At 41.1% G+C, this 17,038-nt stretch overlaps 1 protein-coding gene across 1 annotated transcript in view; it reads left to right on the top strand.

Moving 5' to 3' along the window:
- The window catches only part of LOC104350435 (N-heparan sulfate sulfotransferase 4), an 83,343-nt gene that overhangs the window by 36,521 nt on the left and 29,784 nt on the right, over positions 1-17,038 (top strand). Inside the window, exons 4-5 of the mRNA XM_086463968.1 lie at positions 8,069-8,254; positions 9,957-10,085. Of these exons, the coding sequence (XP_086320094.1) occupies positions 8,069-8,254; positions 9,957-10,085 (315 nt within the window). The remainder of the gene's footprint in view (positions 1-8,068; positions 8,255-9,956; positions 10,086-17,038) is intronic.

Consider the following 17,038-nt stretch of genomic DNA (forward strand, 5'->3'; position numbering starts at 1 on the left):
GACACAGTGGAGCTTTCTCTGCAGCTCAGGGAACACAAGTCTCAGCCCTTTGCAGCTCCAAAAAGGCCAGCCAGCAGCTGCCCCTTCCTCCCATCCCTCACGTGAGCCAAGGCACATCAGGAAAATGGCAGAGGCAGATGCCTGAACAATCAGTTCAACTGGAAGCAAATTATTCCCTTGTTTATGAAAATATTTTCCTAACAGCCTTTAAAGAAAATTCATTAAAAATGGCTTAACTGTTTACTCTTCTTGCCAGTCTTCCTCCTCCTTCCCATCTCCTGCTTGGCAGGGTGTTAGTCCAGAGGCATTTTGGACGACTTCTTTTCCCTTCTACATTTCTGCTTTACTGTCAGCCTTCATTCCTGGCATGGCCTGAACTGCCTTTTGTGGAGCCTAGCCCAGAGACCCAAATAGAGTTGAGAGTTTAAATGCAAGAGTAATTCAAAATAATCTGTATCTCAAAAATACACGGTCTGTTCATCTTTAAACCTATGGGGAAATTTTCCTAGTATTTTCAGGAAACATGAAGTGCTCTAGGTCAAACCACCTTTGGGAGTAAAATCTATAGCACAGCCTGAAAACAGGGCTTGTAATAGAAACTGTTCACAACTTCAACTACAGACAGATAAAGCCCATGTCTCTATCATCACAGAAGGGTAGAGACTCCTTAGGGTGCCTATAAATAAGGAGCTGATGTCAATGAAAGGCTGCTGTTATTACAGTTTTATTTCCTGCTAACATTTGGACAGCGGCTGTACCAACCTCTTAACCTTGAATCTATATGAGCTGTACAATTTACTTATGAGAACATTTCTCTTCAAAAGGCTTCCTGTGAAACCCTCTCTGTGGGAGAAATTTATCTTCCTGATACGACAACCTTCCTGATAGCTATCAGAGAGGTCCCAGCCATGACTTCCTAGTAGGTTTGTATACTCCCCCGCTTTCTCATCCACAGCGTCATGTCTTACTTGGGAAAGGCACTCCCCGTTCTACAGCTGCACTTCTAGAAACCCTCCAAAGTTAAAGCAAATCCCTTTTCATTATTCTTTGACTTCACAGTGTGGATCCAAATTTAAATAAGAGATCTAGAACAATACTTAGAAAATCTGCATGATGTTATACATGTTTTATTTGTGCTCAATATCTTTATTTAGTATGAGAAGAACACAGCTTGATGCTGATGCCATGTTCTCTTGCATTTCCCATTTTAAGTTGCAAGTAGAGACGAAACTTTTTGTCAGTTTCTGCAAGGAAAGCTACAATAATTCTGTGGAAGTATGACCCCATTCATTTTTCACCTAATGTGGCAGTTCTTCATTCATCTTTTAAAGATGGGTAGGAAGGCAATGGGGTCTTCAAGATGGGAGAGCACATCATTATGCCCAAGAAGAACAGTCCAGGTCACTTTAAGATCCCAAATACCACAACAAAAATGCTGTTCATTAAGACCCGTTGGGTCCTCCCGGCTCTGTCATTTTAGAAGAAAGCTAAAACAGAACACACTGTCTGGAACTCTGCACTCAAATCCCATCACAGTCAGCAGTTTCTCCACGCAAGAGAGCATTAGGCTTAGGACTGATGTTGTTCACTGGAGGAAAAGGTTTCACAGGAGAAATGTCCTTCTCTTGAGCATTGTGGATTAAAGTCAAGCATAGTAAACGCAAGACAGTGCACCTGAAACAGTATTTCATGGCTATTATCACACAGAGCTATAAATGTACAAAAGCATAATTTTTATTGGCTCTTGTGTTTACACTGTATGCATAAGCTTTGGTTTGCAGGAGCTCAAGTACACGTGCAGGCTGCTGAACACAGGCAAGAGATACAGGTGTTACAGCTGGCAACTAGATAAAAGGCCACATTCTGTTTTACACAGATATGCCCATACCTCATAACGATGCTTCGTAAAATGAGAGCTTACAATTGCAGCCTGCCTCAAACGCTGTATGACAAGACACATGTAGAAATCTGATAGCTAAACAGCTTTGTATACATACAACTAATTGCTAATTAGGTATCTAATTGCCTTGATGTCAGTGCAGATATGTATACCTCTATCTACGGCTTAGTAAAATCAACAGTCTTTAAAGGATTCCCTCACATGTGAATTGCTTGTGAATCAGGAGACTGCCTTTAAGAAGAGCCCTCCAAATTACTGTATTTTATGTGTCACATTTATCATTTCTACTGTTTCATGCCTAGTTGGTGAGAGGAAGAGATTTTCTTTCATAAGTGGTATTGCCCCACTGCTCTGCATCTGGCAGGCAGCGCAGGAAGTTTTGCCTGGCAAAATCCTCGTCCATGCATGCCTGAGTGATGGGACTCACAGCCAGACCCATCCATAGCCCTCGCTGCCAAAGCTCTTAAGTGCTTCACAATATCCTCAGCAGAACAAGAGCCAGAGATTATAACTCTGGTAAAAGTAAGTTGCAGACTACCCAGAACCTTGCTATCCCAATGTCGTTTTATTTATGTAAATATGGATGGTATGCTTCAGAGCCTCGCTAAGGAAGTGGCAAATAACATTTATTTTGATTATCAGTTGGGTTTGATTTAATCATATTTTGTGGGTTTTTTTTCCTATCAAAAGATGCCAAAAGCCTTTAAAGACTCTAATGGTTTAAGCCTTGGAATAATTGCAAACTGATAATATCTCAAGTATTATTCCCTTGTTTATAGGCAATGCAATTGATACACAAAGAAGTAAACAAATTGTGCAAGTAGAAGTCTGATAGCACATATTCCAAAAATAAAATGAACCAAGTCTTCACTGCCATCCTTTAATCGCAAGATATCCTTCCTCCCCACTTTTGTACATCTTTATCTGACAAAACCAAGTAGAATATATTTAATCCAAAGCCTGTAGCTCTATTTTGTCCCTCAATTTGTTTGCTCAGTGATTATCTTCTGTGCTCATTTGTGAGCTCATGTGCCTAAAGCACGGTAGAAATAGGGCAAAAACTGTTATTGACTGTAAAAAGGTAGCTGTGATCTGATATGAGAGACACATACAAACCAAATAAATCAATTCAGAGCCTGTCTAGTAACACTCCTTGCTTTCTATCTCCTATTTATAAACCAACTACAGATGTGCATTAGCACTTCCTCTGCCTAAAACTTTAGAGCTGCCCAAACCACAAAGAAAACATGAGCTTTTAATATACCAATTAAATACCAAGAATATGAAGACCAGTGACCACATATCAAAGCCAAAGTATCTACATGTGAGGAAAAGAGAGTCTGATTTGTCCCACTATTAATATCTGTAGTTAGTGCTAGGAAGGAGGGATGCCCACTGGAGATTGCCTCTAAAAGTGTTCTGTAAATGGTCTGCATATATAGGACAAGATGGTCCTGTGCAAACAGGATGAGGTTTATTCTGCCTTACCTTAAAGTTCTTCAAAAACAATCCATCCTCATTAGTGCTTTTGTCTTATCAGTAGTATCACCTGTATCAGATGACAGCACATCTAAGACTGCCTCTGCTTTCTCAGCTTTATTTGGTACCACATGCATGCAGTCTATGCATTTCCTAGTCATGTATAGCTTCCTCGGTGCTGGATTGCCTTATTTCATTTCACATACTCAAAAACTTAAGATCTTAAATCCCAGCATCTTCCCAGCCTCTTGGTAGTCTGCTATGATGCGAGGCGTGTGTAGTACAGGAGTCATGGTGATAGCCGGGAGACTCCTATGTAAGACTGGTGAAAAGCTCGCTTTTCCCATGTCCCTGTCAATCGCAGATCGGACACAGACACTAGAAAACTCGCTTCATTAAGACCCCTTGTACTCTCTGCTTGGTGCATTGTACAGCCACGGGGCAAGGAAGAACATCAGAGACGAAAAAACAACGGTGAAAGCAAATACCAACACACAGAGCCCCTATAGCTCAATAACAATCACCTTTTCTTTACTGAACCACCTTCTCTAAATAGAGAGCTCTTAAGCAGGTTTTTAAAATTTAGAATTGAAGGCTGAAATATTTATTCAATAAAAATTATCCAGAAATTTAACCCTTGAGAAAAAAAATCTTATGTCCATATAGGACAAAAATACAATACAACATTTTTGTGAGTACTGACAAGCAAGAAAGTAGCAAATTCTTTTACCAAATAAGAGAAACTTTACCAAGTATTTTAAACCGACACAGTAACATATAATCTCTTCTAGGAAATCTCACCAATGTGGAGCAATATTAGAAATATATCCCGGTACTAAAAATATGCAAAGCTTATATAAGTCTTCTAAAGTCAGAAGGTAACATCTAAAAAAGTACTACATTTACTCTATCCCCTACTGTTGGACAAAGTCAAAAGGTTTAGCAAACTTACCTGAGGTTGCATTGTTAACTCTTTCATCTAATATAAGTCTTTACACCAAAGGGAATCCTGCAGTTCAACTGGCTGCGTGAGATCTACAGTAGCCATAAGATTTAATAAATTTAAATAAAAGACCACCTTTTTATTCTTTCCCTCACAATGGCCAATACTAGATGTTTTTGTAAAACACCTCACCAGTGATCTTTAAGAAGCAAAACGCCAGTTGTGTTATAACAGTTTCAGGGTTGGTTTTTTTTTCCATTTTATTTCTTACCATGTTTTAACAAGGCAATAAAAAATTGGGAGGTTTCTGTCAGACAAGATCCTGCTAATATAGTCAGTCCTCCAGATGCTGGTTTTAATTCAAATTTCCAACATCTGCTCACAGAAAAATCTGCTATAAGAACACAAATTTGCTCGTTGAGAATATACCTCCTTCTGGAGGGCAGTGCTCATTCTGCATTAACTGCCCTTTCTTTAGCAGAGGGGTTTTTCACAAACACAGAATAAGTACACACAGCACACGCTGACTCATGGCAAACAGCTCATTTCTGCACAAATAGGAAGGTCAAAAGAATTTAGGAGTTTCAAGCAAATCTTCACTGGCTTGAATGAAGCTGATAATTGAGAGAGATAAGGAGCCTTGGCAGATTGCTTCAGCCTTTCAGATCACACACAGAAGTACCTGTCCTACGCACGGGCTCTATGCAAGGTAATTTTGGAGGGTGCAACGATGAGCCAGGCTGCATTGGCAGGACAATGGGGTTCCAACTCCCATTGCACTGGCTTAGGTGCATCAGCACAAGTGACTCCCTGGGCTCTGCCACAGGAGGCGGCTGCCACTGGCCAGATGTGCTGGCCACACGTGGGCATCAGAGGGAGGGTTGAGCTGGTAGAAGTCTGATCCGCATGCCACGTGCTCACTACTGCCTGGAAGACATCAGGTCGGCACCCAGACTGCTCCATGATGCAAACCAACGGCATGGGAAGTAGTGACAACTTGGGGAATTTTCTACCAAAACCACAACTGTTTTAATAATCTTCCCTCCCCTCATCTCACAGGCTGTGACAGTGATTTTCCTTTAATATTGAACTCATCCAGTGCTGCATCTTCAGCTTACACTGTCACTTAAGTTAGAATTGAAAGTCTCTTAACACACAAGTGAAAACAGGAACACAAATTTAACCTGTCCAGACTTAATGGCACACAAAGGAATGTAGTGCTGATGTTCTCAGTGCCAACAAGGGACAGAAGTTTTCCAAACCAGAAAAGCATGCATGCAAAGTTTTTGAAGAAATTGTGAAATTAAATTGGAAATGTTGAATGTAAAAATAACCCAATAGAATCTTGTAGGAACTTGTTCATTACAACATATAAGAAAATACACTCACTACAGGCACCTCCCGTTTTGCCCAAGAGCTTAGATTCAAATGTATGCTCCTCCTTGAACACATTAGTTCCCAATCCAAAACTAAATTTAACAAAATGAGAGGAAAAAAGGAAACAGAGCAACAGGAATCACCAGAAGAGGACATACAATATATTTAATTTACTCAAGTAAACTGAACATGGAACGGACCACAGAAAATCTGATTATTTGTTAGTTGTTTCTTCTTAAAATCATTCTGGGTATCTGAATGACTCTCATGTATTCGTGTGATGAACGATGTAGTGTGCAGGTTTTATTCAGAGGCTAATTAGCTTTTTATATGGAGAATTTATGAAAGGCTGCGTTACTTTATTTGTGAGTGGCTGATTACCATTTCACCATTCTGTTGCTATGGCAATACCAGCAGCAAATAGTAAGTAGATAAACAGGATTTTACATGTATTCATCCAGATACCTACTTTTGGGCATATCATTCAGAGCAGTGTTCACTATCTATCTCAGGACACATGCACCTTACATTGACATGTCTGCCTACTCCCTAGCACAAGTTTGGTGAAGGTTTGTAGATTCAAGTTAATGTAGCATATTTAAGTTAACACAGTGCACTTGACAGCACAAGCATCACAGACTACTCAGGCAGAGCAATAAACGGCCTGATTTTTCAGAAATCTTCAGATATAGCATTTTCCTTAGTACACATTCATGGGGAAAAAAAAATCACAAGAAGAGAAGAGAGTGTAAAAAGTAACACTTCTCATTATAGAGCTATTCCTCATTTCACCCTTAAACTGGCTCATGCCTTTCAGGTAGGTAACAACATTAATAAGCAGAAATTACATTTTGCTCTCAGTAAATCATGAAAAAGTGATTTTGGGGTTTCTTTTTTTCAAGATCAGCTGGTAACCTAAGATCTTTACTAATAAGGAATGGATAATTTTAAGTGGTTGCATTATGCGATGTACAAACAACAGTTCCCTACAGATTTACCTTAATTTTTGTCAGTGAACAAAACCCTTTCTTTGCAAAGTACTTGAAGATGCCCAGAAAAACCTGCTGTTCCTGGAATTGAAGTAATCAACAGTTCTTGGATAGTGTGGGCAAGAGGAAGGACAAAAAAATTAAAAATAATCATCTCATTTTAGCCATTTCCCTCTGAACATTAATTTTATATGGACAGAAAACAGCTGATATATCCTGTAGTACCAGGAGTAAAATGAATTCAGTAAACACCCAGAGGGCGGGAAGGGGTCTGGCAAGAGCCACAGCGGCAGGACACCCTGCAACCTGGAGACGCCATGGGAGGCTTGAAAAGCGCTTTTACTGAACCTGTTGGAAATGAGCCTTAGCAGGAGAAGAGGCAGAGCTCAGCCTTTCTTTCTGCCAGTAGCTAGTGACAAACGCTGCATGTGTTCTGAATAGTCACTCCGACCAACGAAACTAATTACCTCCTTTTCACATATAGAGCTTACACTTCAAATAATTTGCTCTCTTTTGAATATATCCCGGTCTGTAGAGGTGGTTATCAGGCCTTGTCATCAGATGGGGTTTTCAGACAGCCCACGCTAAGTAGGGAGCGGGAGGGACAAGGAGCAGAACAAAGACAAGAGAGCATCAGGAGTGATGGGAAGGGGCCCAGCACGCTCGCAGTTAAGCTTCTTCCTTAATTCCTTCTGCCTGCACATTAACTACCTCATTGTGCTGTCGGAAGATATTTTCAAGATAACCTATAGATTATATTCATGAAAATGCACATTATTTCCTCAGAGAAAGTGAGATGAATAAATATTTATGAAACGAAAAACATGTCCATCAAAGTCCAGCTTTTTTTGATACTACCTTAATACCATGGAAAATATAAGCAGATTCAGAAGCTATGGGGGATTTTTTTTTTTTTTTAACTAAGGAAGGAATCTTGCTCTTAATTCCAGAAACAGGAAACAAAAATCCCACATATATCACTGCAACAATCTTTTCCATCTGTTTACCGCTTTAATGTTGTTTGATAGCCTAGTAAATAAGCAACACCAGCTTACCGGATTACCTTTAAAAAGAAACAAACAGGTAGAATGCATATTAAAATACACACAGTATGTAACGAACAGGCAGGCAAATCTATTCCACGTAACAAGTAACACAACATAATCTAAGAGGATTATTTATCACTCTGCAGTTATCAAACTGTAATTCCAGTTCCCCTCATCTTCCCCCCACTTTAACTTGTGCTACATACAAATATATACAAGTCTATCCAAAGACAACATCTTCTCTGATGCCGCTGTCTGCGGGAAAAATAAGCTTTGAATAATTACATGTTCTCTTTCCGTTCCTAAATATATTCCTCCCTCCGCTGTGTTGCAGGAGCACAGCATACCGACTGGCATGGGGTACGCAGTGGCTCCACACCACTCCGGGGTCTACCCGGTTCACATCCAGCTGTACGAGGCCTGGAAGAAGGTTTGGCACATCCGAGTGACCAGCACAGAAGAATACCCACACCTGAAGCCTGCACGGTACAGACGGGGCTTCATCCACAATGGCATCATGGTACACTGCATTTCCATGCTTCATAGCAATAGTACTTTAAGTGACTCAAAAGTATGCTATTTTTACCAAATGCTTCAAGTTTTACAGCAGTCATTAAAATTCTCTGTGATCGAGGATTTGTGAGGATGCCAAAACAGTGCATTTGTTATGCAGTCAGTTTTAAAGAAAAAAAAAGTCACACAAACTCAGGCAATCACAAATGTAATCCTCAGAAACTAAATGTACTTGTAGTCCCATCAACTATCAACTGAGTTATAAATGCATACTTTGAAATTCATTAAACTGCCTAAGACCTATGTTTCAAGCTCTGGTTCATCTTTATGCATGAAAGGATTAGAAATCCACCACCTGGGAAGGTGAGCAGGTATAAGTAATCTCCTCCAGCAAGTATGACACTTCTGAGGCCGAGGTTTTGTTCCAAGCTTTGCTTCTGAAACTCCCAGAGCCAGGGACCAGACACATGCCTGACCCTTCCAGACCATGCTTTTGTGCAAGGAAATAGAAGGTTCCTGACATACACACTTCAACTGTGTGAAGGGCAGGAAAATGTATAAAATTATTTGTCCTGTCTTACCAGCCAGCTGCAACCCTGTAGACAGGTGAAACAAAAACTGCATATGCGTAAGTGAAGTTAGAAATATTTCAAGGGCAGGTCCCAAGGTGCTTTGAAGTCCCAGCTGACTTGAATATTGCCTATGCATATGAAGTCAAACTTGTGATCCCCTAAACAAGACAAAAGAAGTGTCTTAAAACCAAGAAGTTACTGCACAGGGTCCAATTATTATTGCAATAGACTCAAATTCAGCAGTGCATTTACACATGTATTAAAGTGCTCTGCTGAATGTAGCTTTTATTTGCTGTTTCAACGGAGTAGAAAAACAAAAACACTGACTGGAGGGAAACAAAAGGCCTTCCCTAAGTGAATTGTGTCTCTGCATAGATTAGGCAATACCCATAAGCCCTGGCAGTTGTTGTCTTGCCTTTAGCAGAGCCCTCTGATAGCGCCTAGCTGATAACGTAATGACACCATCTAGCTCTCCAAGATGAGTTTGTTTTCCCGTGCCTGCTAGCTGGCTCGTTGCTGACACGCAGCCTCTTGATTTATGACGGGACGGGGAGCTGACCTCAGGCCGCTCTCAGGCGACCACCAGTCCTGCACACATTTCGCAAACAGGAATGAGGGGCTCAGGATGGTTTTCAGGACTGAGGAAAGTATGAAGCAACAGGTCTTTTGTGGTCCACAGCCTTGAATACAAATTCAGTTCAATGTCTCAAGAACAGTAAGATTAACTGCCTGAGACAGTGGGGATGGCACGGAAGCTCTAGTTATCTGCTAATAAACTAACCTTGCTAAGGGAAGAGAGGCTTGGCTTTTTGTTTTCCTCCTCTTCCAAATGCCAGGAAACAAACACTTATTATGACCATATGAGCTGAATAAAACCGTGTATATTGAAACCTCCGTGCATGTGTGTCGCAGCTTTTCAGAGCTGGCATCTGGAAATCTCCACATCTGCAGGACCACGTTTGCTTACCACGAGAGTACAGGAGGCACAAAGGAACCCATAAATAAACACTCCAGAGCAGAGGCAGAAGGGGTTGCAGTTCTGTTTCTTGGAGTTGCCGGAGGGATTCGGGTGGCTGTGCCAGGGCAAGGTTGCAGAAAGAAGTTAATGTCACAACGGAGCTGTTATTTTGTTTGCAGGTGCTCCCTCGACAGACCTGTGGCCTTTTCACTCATACTATTTTTTACAAGGAATATCCTGGGGGTCCTCAGGAGCTGGACAAAAGTATCCAAGGAGGTGAACTCTTCCTCACCATTCTCCTGAATCCCGTAGGTACCTTCTTTTGCTATTTTTTGGACACATTTGACTAGTGGGGAGAAGGGAGGGAGGAGGAGAGGGAGATTGGTTTTCTTTGATCTTGTTTGGGAAATAAAATACAAGACCATTGGCTCAGAGGTAACAAGCAGTTTAAGAGGAAAGGAGCAAAGTGTCTTCTGCTAATTTCTAACTAAAAGTGTATGAAACAAGTTACTGGAAAATGCATTAGTTTCAGCTCCGTACTGTTTCCCAACCTGAAGCCGGGTCCCCATGAGAGAAAAGGGCGCTGACTTGTCTGAGACAGAAAGCAACCAGTGAAGGTAGAGAAAACTGTGTGATCTTATTCTGCTTTTCCTTTTTTCCATAAGCTCGGCTTCTCAGGCACTCCTGATAGAGCTCGATGGAAACCTCAGGGCTCAGGCCTGATATCATTCCCCCACCACTGTGCAGCTAAAAAGTACTCCAAGCAGTACATAGCCTCTTAATGAACATTGTTGTCTTTGCTAAGTGCTGCATTTCTTTGTCAACATTATACGAACCATAAGCTATTTGTATGTATGCATGTGTGCACATATAAACAACCTACACGTGTATAAATGGTTTAATCGTAAGTGCTACAGACTTTAATGATGATTTGCAGAGCTATCGTGCAATTTCGTGTCTCTGCTAATAAAACGGTCTGCGCTGTGCTGTGCTAATATACACATGCACACACCCACACACCCCCCCACCAACATGATGTAGGTGGGTGCATAGGTGTGATTTAGCTTACCGAGGATCAAAGAGGAAAGTTATCTGACTGCAAATGCTGTGGTTTGAAGTCACACTTCTCTTGCCCGTGAACAGTCTGGTGCCATTCAAGACAGCAGCCTAAAGATGGAAGGAGGAAGGACAGAACAAAAAACCTCACAAAGCAATTATTTTTTTGCCATTGTCCTCTCTTCTTCCTCGTCCACCCAAACAAGCTATACTACTCACAAGATAAATGCCTTGTCTTGCCAGGTGGCCTAATTTTCAGTGGGTTTAAATCGCAGTACTCATTCACACCACTGCAGAGTTAAAGAAACTTTGGGTAGAGCTAACTCTGAAATCCAGGTCATTTTTATTTAAAGCCCTAAATATAGATTTTAGTATTATATAATTAAGTGAAAATTTTGGCTGGGGAGCAAAGTCGGCATCCGAGTCAAAGATTCAGTGGGCTTAAAGAAATGGGACATTTCTATTAGGAATTTTTCCGTACCATACACGTGACACCTAATTTGAGAATAAAAAAATATCCCTGCTCTTTATTCTGTGTCTTCATTACCTGTGGTTGTCTCAGGCTGGCTTTTCTTCCCACTGTTTCTTTAAGCGTAACTTGGCCTATCACGGCCTTGGGATGCTGCCAGAATTCATCCTTAGCTTTATCATACTTTGATCAATACCTGTGCATCTTTCACTTAGTTGACGATTTCCCCAGATTTAGGCAGTGCAGCAGTCTGTAGCAGAGCATGTCCTTACTCCATGAGAGATGCTTAGAATAGCCCCAATTCCTCAGTCACCGTGTCCAAGCCTGTGACTTCCTCCCCTACAACTTGCCCTTTCCCTAGTTTCAGTTTTTTCTTTTTTACTGACAGTAAATAAGCAAGACTACACAAGCTCACGGTTGTTTTAGAAATTTCAGCCTTTGGATCTTTTAAATGATTGCATCCGGATGTTCTTTCCCATGACAGGCTGAGGCTATGGGGAAAGGGTAGCTCTTCAATCAGTCTAAAAATTATTTTAAAGGTTATTATTGGACTCGGAATGAAGTCAGAGAGGCCTATGCCTACATTTATTACACTTCATAATTCATTAGCCTCTGCTCTCTAGGCAGCTCCCAAGCAGGACCAACCTCGGACGTGCCAGAGTTTTTCCCTTCTGGGAGCTCTAACACCCCCAGCTGCTTGCACCAGCCCTGCAGGAGGTTTCCCCTGGCTGAGTCCAACTGCTTCCCCCAGGAAAGGGCCAAATTCCTCCCTAGACGGGTCCTGCAGCACAGATGGGTGCTCTTGATGCCCCGCTCAGCATGACACAAAGAATACTTGAGAGAAGCAGTCCCATCATCTGCCTTTAGGTCTCAGGAGAGATGCAGCAGAGACAGAACCTTTCCTAGGAAGGCAATAGGTAATGGCAGGCAAAGCATTACAGATTTAATCATGCATTTGTGATGCTCATGACAGAGTTAGAAGACAGTTTTCCAAAGAAAAGAGGGGGGGGGGGGGGAGACTTTCTTTGATTTTCTTCAGTACATGAAGTCATTGTTTTGACCAAGCTATGTTCCAATAACTTGAGAGTGCAATATATATTATTGGGTGGTATTTTAAAAGAACAGCTTTCCTATACTGTTAATGTTTGATTCCCCCCTCCCACTTTTATGACTTTCTATCTTTAACTCATCAAAACTGATATTTTACTGAGCTAAGCAACACAAGTGAAATACTGACATGCACTTCCCTAACTCCAAGTTAAGTATGAATCTGTTCCAATATAAATGCTTATTCAGACAAGAAGAAATATAATTCAATCATGTGTGAGCTGAAGTAAGATATACCACAAAACCCCACCATCATTCAAGTCAGGTTGGTACACTGCCCTATGAAACATGCACTGACTGACAAGAGTAAAAGCAAAATCTAGCCTTATCTCAGAAGGAAACTGGTGAGAGTACACAAAATCACCTATATTCATCCACCCTTTTTCTATTTTTTAAATACCAAGTTTGGACAGCACACCAATGGACAAATGGGAAGACCTTTCTTTCGTTTGGTGTAAGAGAAGGTGTAGTGCTTTGGTGGTCAATTTGAAAAAGTTTACAGATTAGTATCTAAAATCTATGGTATCTTCAGAAAATGATCAATAGAGTGCCTATTCCACTGGCCAGTCACAAATTCAGCTGAGATAAAAAAAAAAAAAATAAATTTTCAATGTGATGTGTTCTCCAGTCTGGCAGCAACGCATACTGAAATAGCAACAGGAGACTTCCCATCTTACATCCTAGAAGCTTTTCACACACCTCTGCTCATTAATAAGCTTCCTTAGTATTTGAGTATCAACCTGTGCTGTTCAGGGCTTAACCACCAGGAGCTCTCCAAATGGATTATGGAAAAGAACAACTGTCCAGAATGTAAAGGCTTTTTCAAAATCGTAATTTAAAATTGTCGTTGTTGTTGAGTCATATTGATTGAGATGCCTCTGTTGAGTCCACAGACAGAAACCGTATCCATGAAATCAAATCCTAACCAGAATGCACCGTGCACCCTAGCATGTAGGTTGCTTCACACATCATTGCAGTTATCCTATTTCAAGTTTTGCAGGAGAGGGATTGCTGTACCATTGTTTATTTTTGCATTATTGACAGGGTTTAAAAATATTTTTCATTTATTCTTTAAAAACACCAGCCAGACACTTTCCTGGTGTGGAGGAGATTCACAGGAGTAGAGTAGCTCCTGTTAATTCTGCCACCACACAGTTGCACAGGTCTCCTGCTCACCGGGCTCCGGTCTCAAGTGCAATCGCCACTGCCGTTACTGTGAGTTATGTGCATGCAGCAAGGGGAAAGGGGAACCCCTCTGTGTGGGCGGTGCACTCTTCTGTAAAGATGGTATAAACCTAATTCTGCTTGCAGAAAGAGGGCATACGCATGTTCCAGGCTACCATGACAACCGAAGTTAATACAAATTATGTGTGTTATTATCCTAAAAAAATAATCATATTCCCAAGCGCAAGATAGGGTTAGAAATCCCCAGCTAGTTATCTGCCCTGTGGTGTACAGTGTCATTCCACCCCCACCTGGTTCAAAAAGCACAGGGGCAACCACAACAAAAAACAAACAGGAAGGAATATCTGGTTTTGTAGAGCCCTTTCTACAGCTACAGCAGGCGATGATTATGTTATCATTTTATGAGGTGCCTTCTTGATCATCAAGTAACTAGAAGTTAGAAGAGGGTTTCTGAGCAAGTTTGTAGTCTTTGCCTGTCTCATTTCTGTGTTGTTTTGTGGTGGTTTTTTTTTGTTCCTGTTGCCAGTTTTTACACTGGTATGTTTCTGTCGATGAACCTAACAATAGCTGGGCAACAATTCCCCATTTAGATGTGATATATAACAACATTTTGGCTTTAGATGCTTGAAAGTCAGATGCTTTCCCTATGAAAACAAACCAACCCATAAATAATTGCTAATATACTTCTAAAACCAAAAATTAAGTGAGCTGTGCAGTTTAATGACATCTTCCTAAAGCAGCTACTCTAAGGGCTGGTCTCCCACACATTGTACAAGTGTCTGTTTGCTCCTGGGTTTTGAGGATGGTTTACTTTAGGGACCGTTCCCAAAAACCAGTCCGGACAAGCATGCATTTGCTTTGGTTCTCTGCAGACCTCCAACACCACTCCCAGCAGGCTTTCAATCCTCACATCTTCTCACTCTTTTACTCCATGCCCTTGAGTGTGCAACACCTTAGCAATGTTGTGCATAAAAACATCCCTCTAAAGCAGCAACATAGTTCTCACACTATTTCAAACACTTCGACACCAAAATAATTGTTGTATTTTTGAGCCATATGTGCAGAAACACTATGTGGTGGGAACAGCGTAGGCATGAGTGGATACAGAGGAGCGAGACACTCCACATCTCATACTCCCACCTACACACAAAGCACCACTGCTGTAAGGCATCTCCTACCACCACGTGGAAGTGACTGAAGCTGTTGGAGGACTAAAACCAAAAAACTTCTCCCACTTTCAGTTTACCTTGTTGAAGAAGCATGTAGGTGAATTTACTGGTTATTAAGAAGTAGACTAACACCACAAGCTAAAGAAGGCCTGCACAGTTTGGCCTCTTTTTCCCTTCATCATCCAGCATCAGCTTCCTTGCTTTATTTTACTAGTCCAACAGTTGCCCTTTACACCAACCAGCACCATATATATTCACTAGTTAGAGAGGACGAGCACAGCTGAGAATAGTTCAGTTCATGCCCACAGTTATTTTGAGGCAAGGCTTGCAGAAGGGAAAAGCCATACTTCCCAGTAAATAGAATTATTACAGGTGCCCCACACGCACTTCAAGACAATCTTCTTCAGACTTTATCGAACCTTAGAAATAATCCCATTGCCTTGATTAAAATCAGCCCAAATACCACCTTTTGCTGGATTTAGTTGGGTTTTAGACAGTAGCTGTCTAAAAACAAACTAAATCCAGCTATTTCTGGCCTTCTAGCTTAAGATGTCAGGGGCAAACAAACAGAAACCTGGAAGTCTGTGAATAAGTGGTGACACAAGCTGATGCACAATAGGTGGATAAATTTGCTTTAGCATAACAGCAGCCCAAGCACAACAGAAGCAAAGCCAACAACAACGCCAACTTCCAGAACTACTGCCTGCTTTTCAACCCTACAGCCACCGACCTAACACGCTTTCTGCATTGGCACCGATACATCGAACAGGTCAATCGCATCTAATTACAACAGCCCCCAGCAGAGTTAACAAACAAGTAATAGATCACAGTTCTTTTCATTCCACGGGCACGGCATCTGCACTACGACCCTGCTTTGTTCAGGAAAATGCCTCGCCTGGATGATGTAGACCAGGGTTTCCAGGCACACCACAGTGACTTGATTTGTAGTTGTGTTTTTAACAGGATTTCAGCTGTGAAGATGGGTTGTAAAAGATAGCACAGAGAAGTTCATGTTTCCTTTGGCTGTTATGACATCCATCTATAATCTTTTATCCCACTCCCTCAAACAAATGCAAGTAGGAACACAACTGAAATAAGGGAGTTTCGATTAAACATTTTTTCAATTAGTTTGATTACTAAATCACACTTCAAGAATAATTAAATGTAGAGAAGCAAATTTACTAAGTAGGAATGATGTATCAGATAGGAAGAATTTATTTACAACTAATTTTGGGCCAGACTGCAACTCTTAATGCTAATGGCAAGCAGTAACATTGACACTGAGGTACATCGACTGCAACACTTTCTTCTGTGAGCACATATTCCATGTACTTCACATGCGAGAAGGTCAGAGAGTGGCCTTGGCAGGGAGCAGGTGAGAGATAATGAAGTTTTTACATGAGGTAGGAAACCTGCAACTAAATCTTGAAAAAGGCAAGAACAAGATACCTGCTACCCTTTCCTGACTATAAAACACGCCACCAGTGAAGGCAACTGGGAATTTCTCTCCTTTCCCCTCCTGACCCTTGACAACCAAGTGGTTTACACAAACCCTATCCATTACTGAGGCTGGAGTCAGCAATTTCGGCGAATGTATTTTATATATATTAAGCTCATATACCAAAAATGTTTGCACTTCCATGGAGCAATGCCACACAGATGGTTAAATTAGAAAACGCCCAAGTGACACTGCATTAGGATAAGGAGTTTGCAGAAGATTGTCAAGGGGATCTTCCAATGGATTTTTTTTAAATGACTTCTACTGAATACTCTGTGGCTCAGAGAGATATTTTCACTTTCTAATTTATGAATCCTAAAGATGAGTCATGTCTGGCAGAGATGATTTAGTAGGATGCAGAGGAGGGATAAATTCCACTAAGACAGACAGAAATCAAACAAACTTTCCTTTGAGTTTTAATCAGGGTTACAAGAATCCCAGCCAGACCTTTCCAGGATGCCGCTAATGCAGAAGGCTGCTCAAGCCTAGAGTCTGGGGTACTTATTCTTTGCATAAACACTTCAAAGCAAAGCTCAATAAAGTGAGTGGAAAGAGTCTCAGCAAATGGACTGCATTTAAAATAAACCTAAATAGTGCGACTCTTTCAAAAGGTATCAGTCTAGCTCCTCTCTGATGGGTTTCATTCATTTGGAGGCTTAGAACAATAACAACGAGCTTCAGATGTATTTACAAATAAGAAACAAATAAATAAAAGTTTGGGTCAGAAAAGGAGACATTACCGCGCTCCTGGAGTTTTCCTTCACTATTTGATACATG

Source organism: Leptosomus discolor, chromosome 4, assembly GCF_034619465.1.
Source record: "Leptosomus discolor isolate bLepDis1 chromosome 4, bLepDis1.hap2, whole genome shotgun sequence".
In the NCBI taxonomy this organism is placed as follows: domain Eukaryota; kingdom Metazoa; phylum Chordata; class Aves; order Leptosomiformes; family Leptosomidae; genus Leptosomus; species Leptosomus discolor.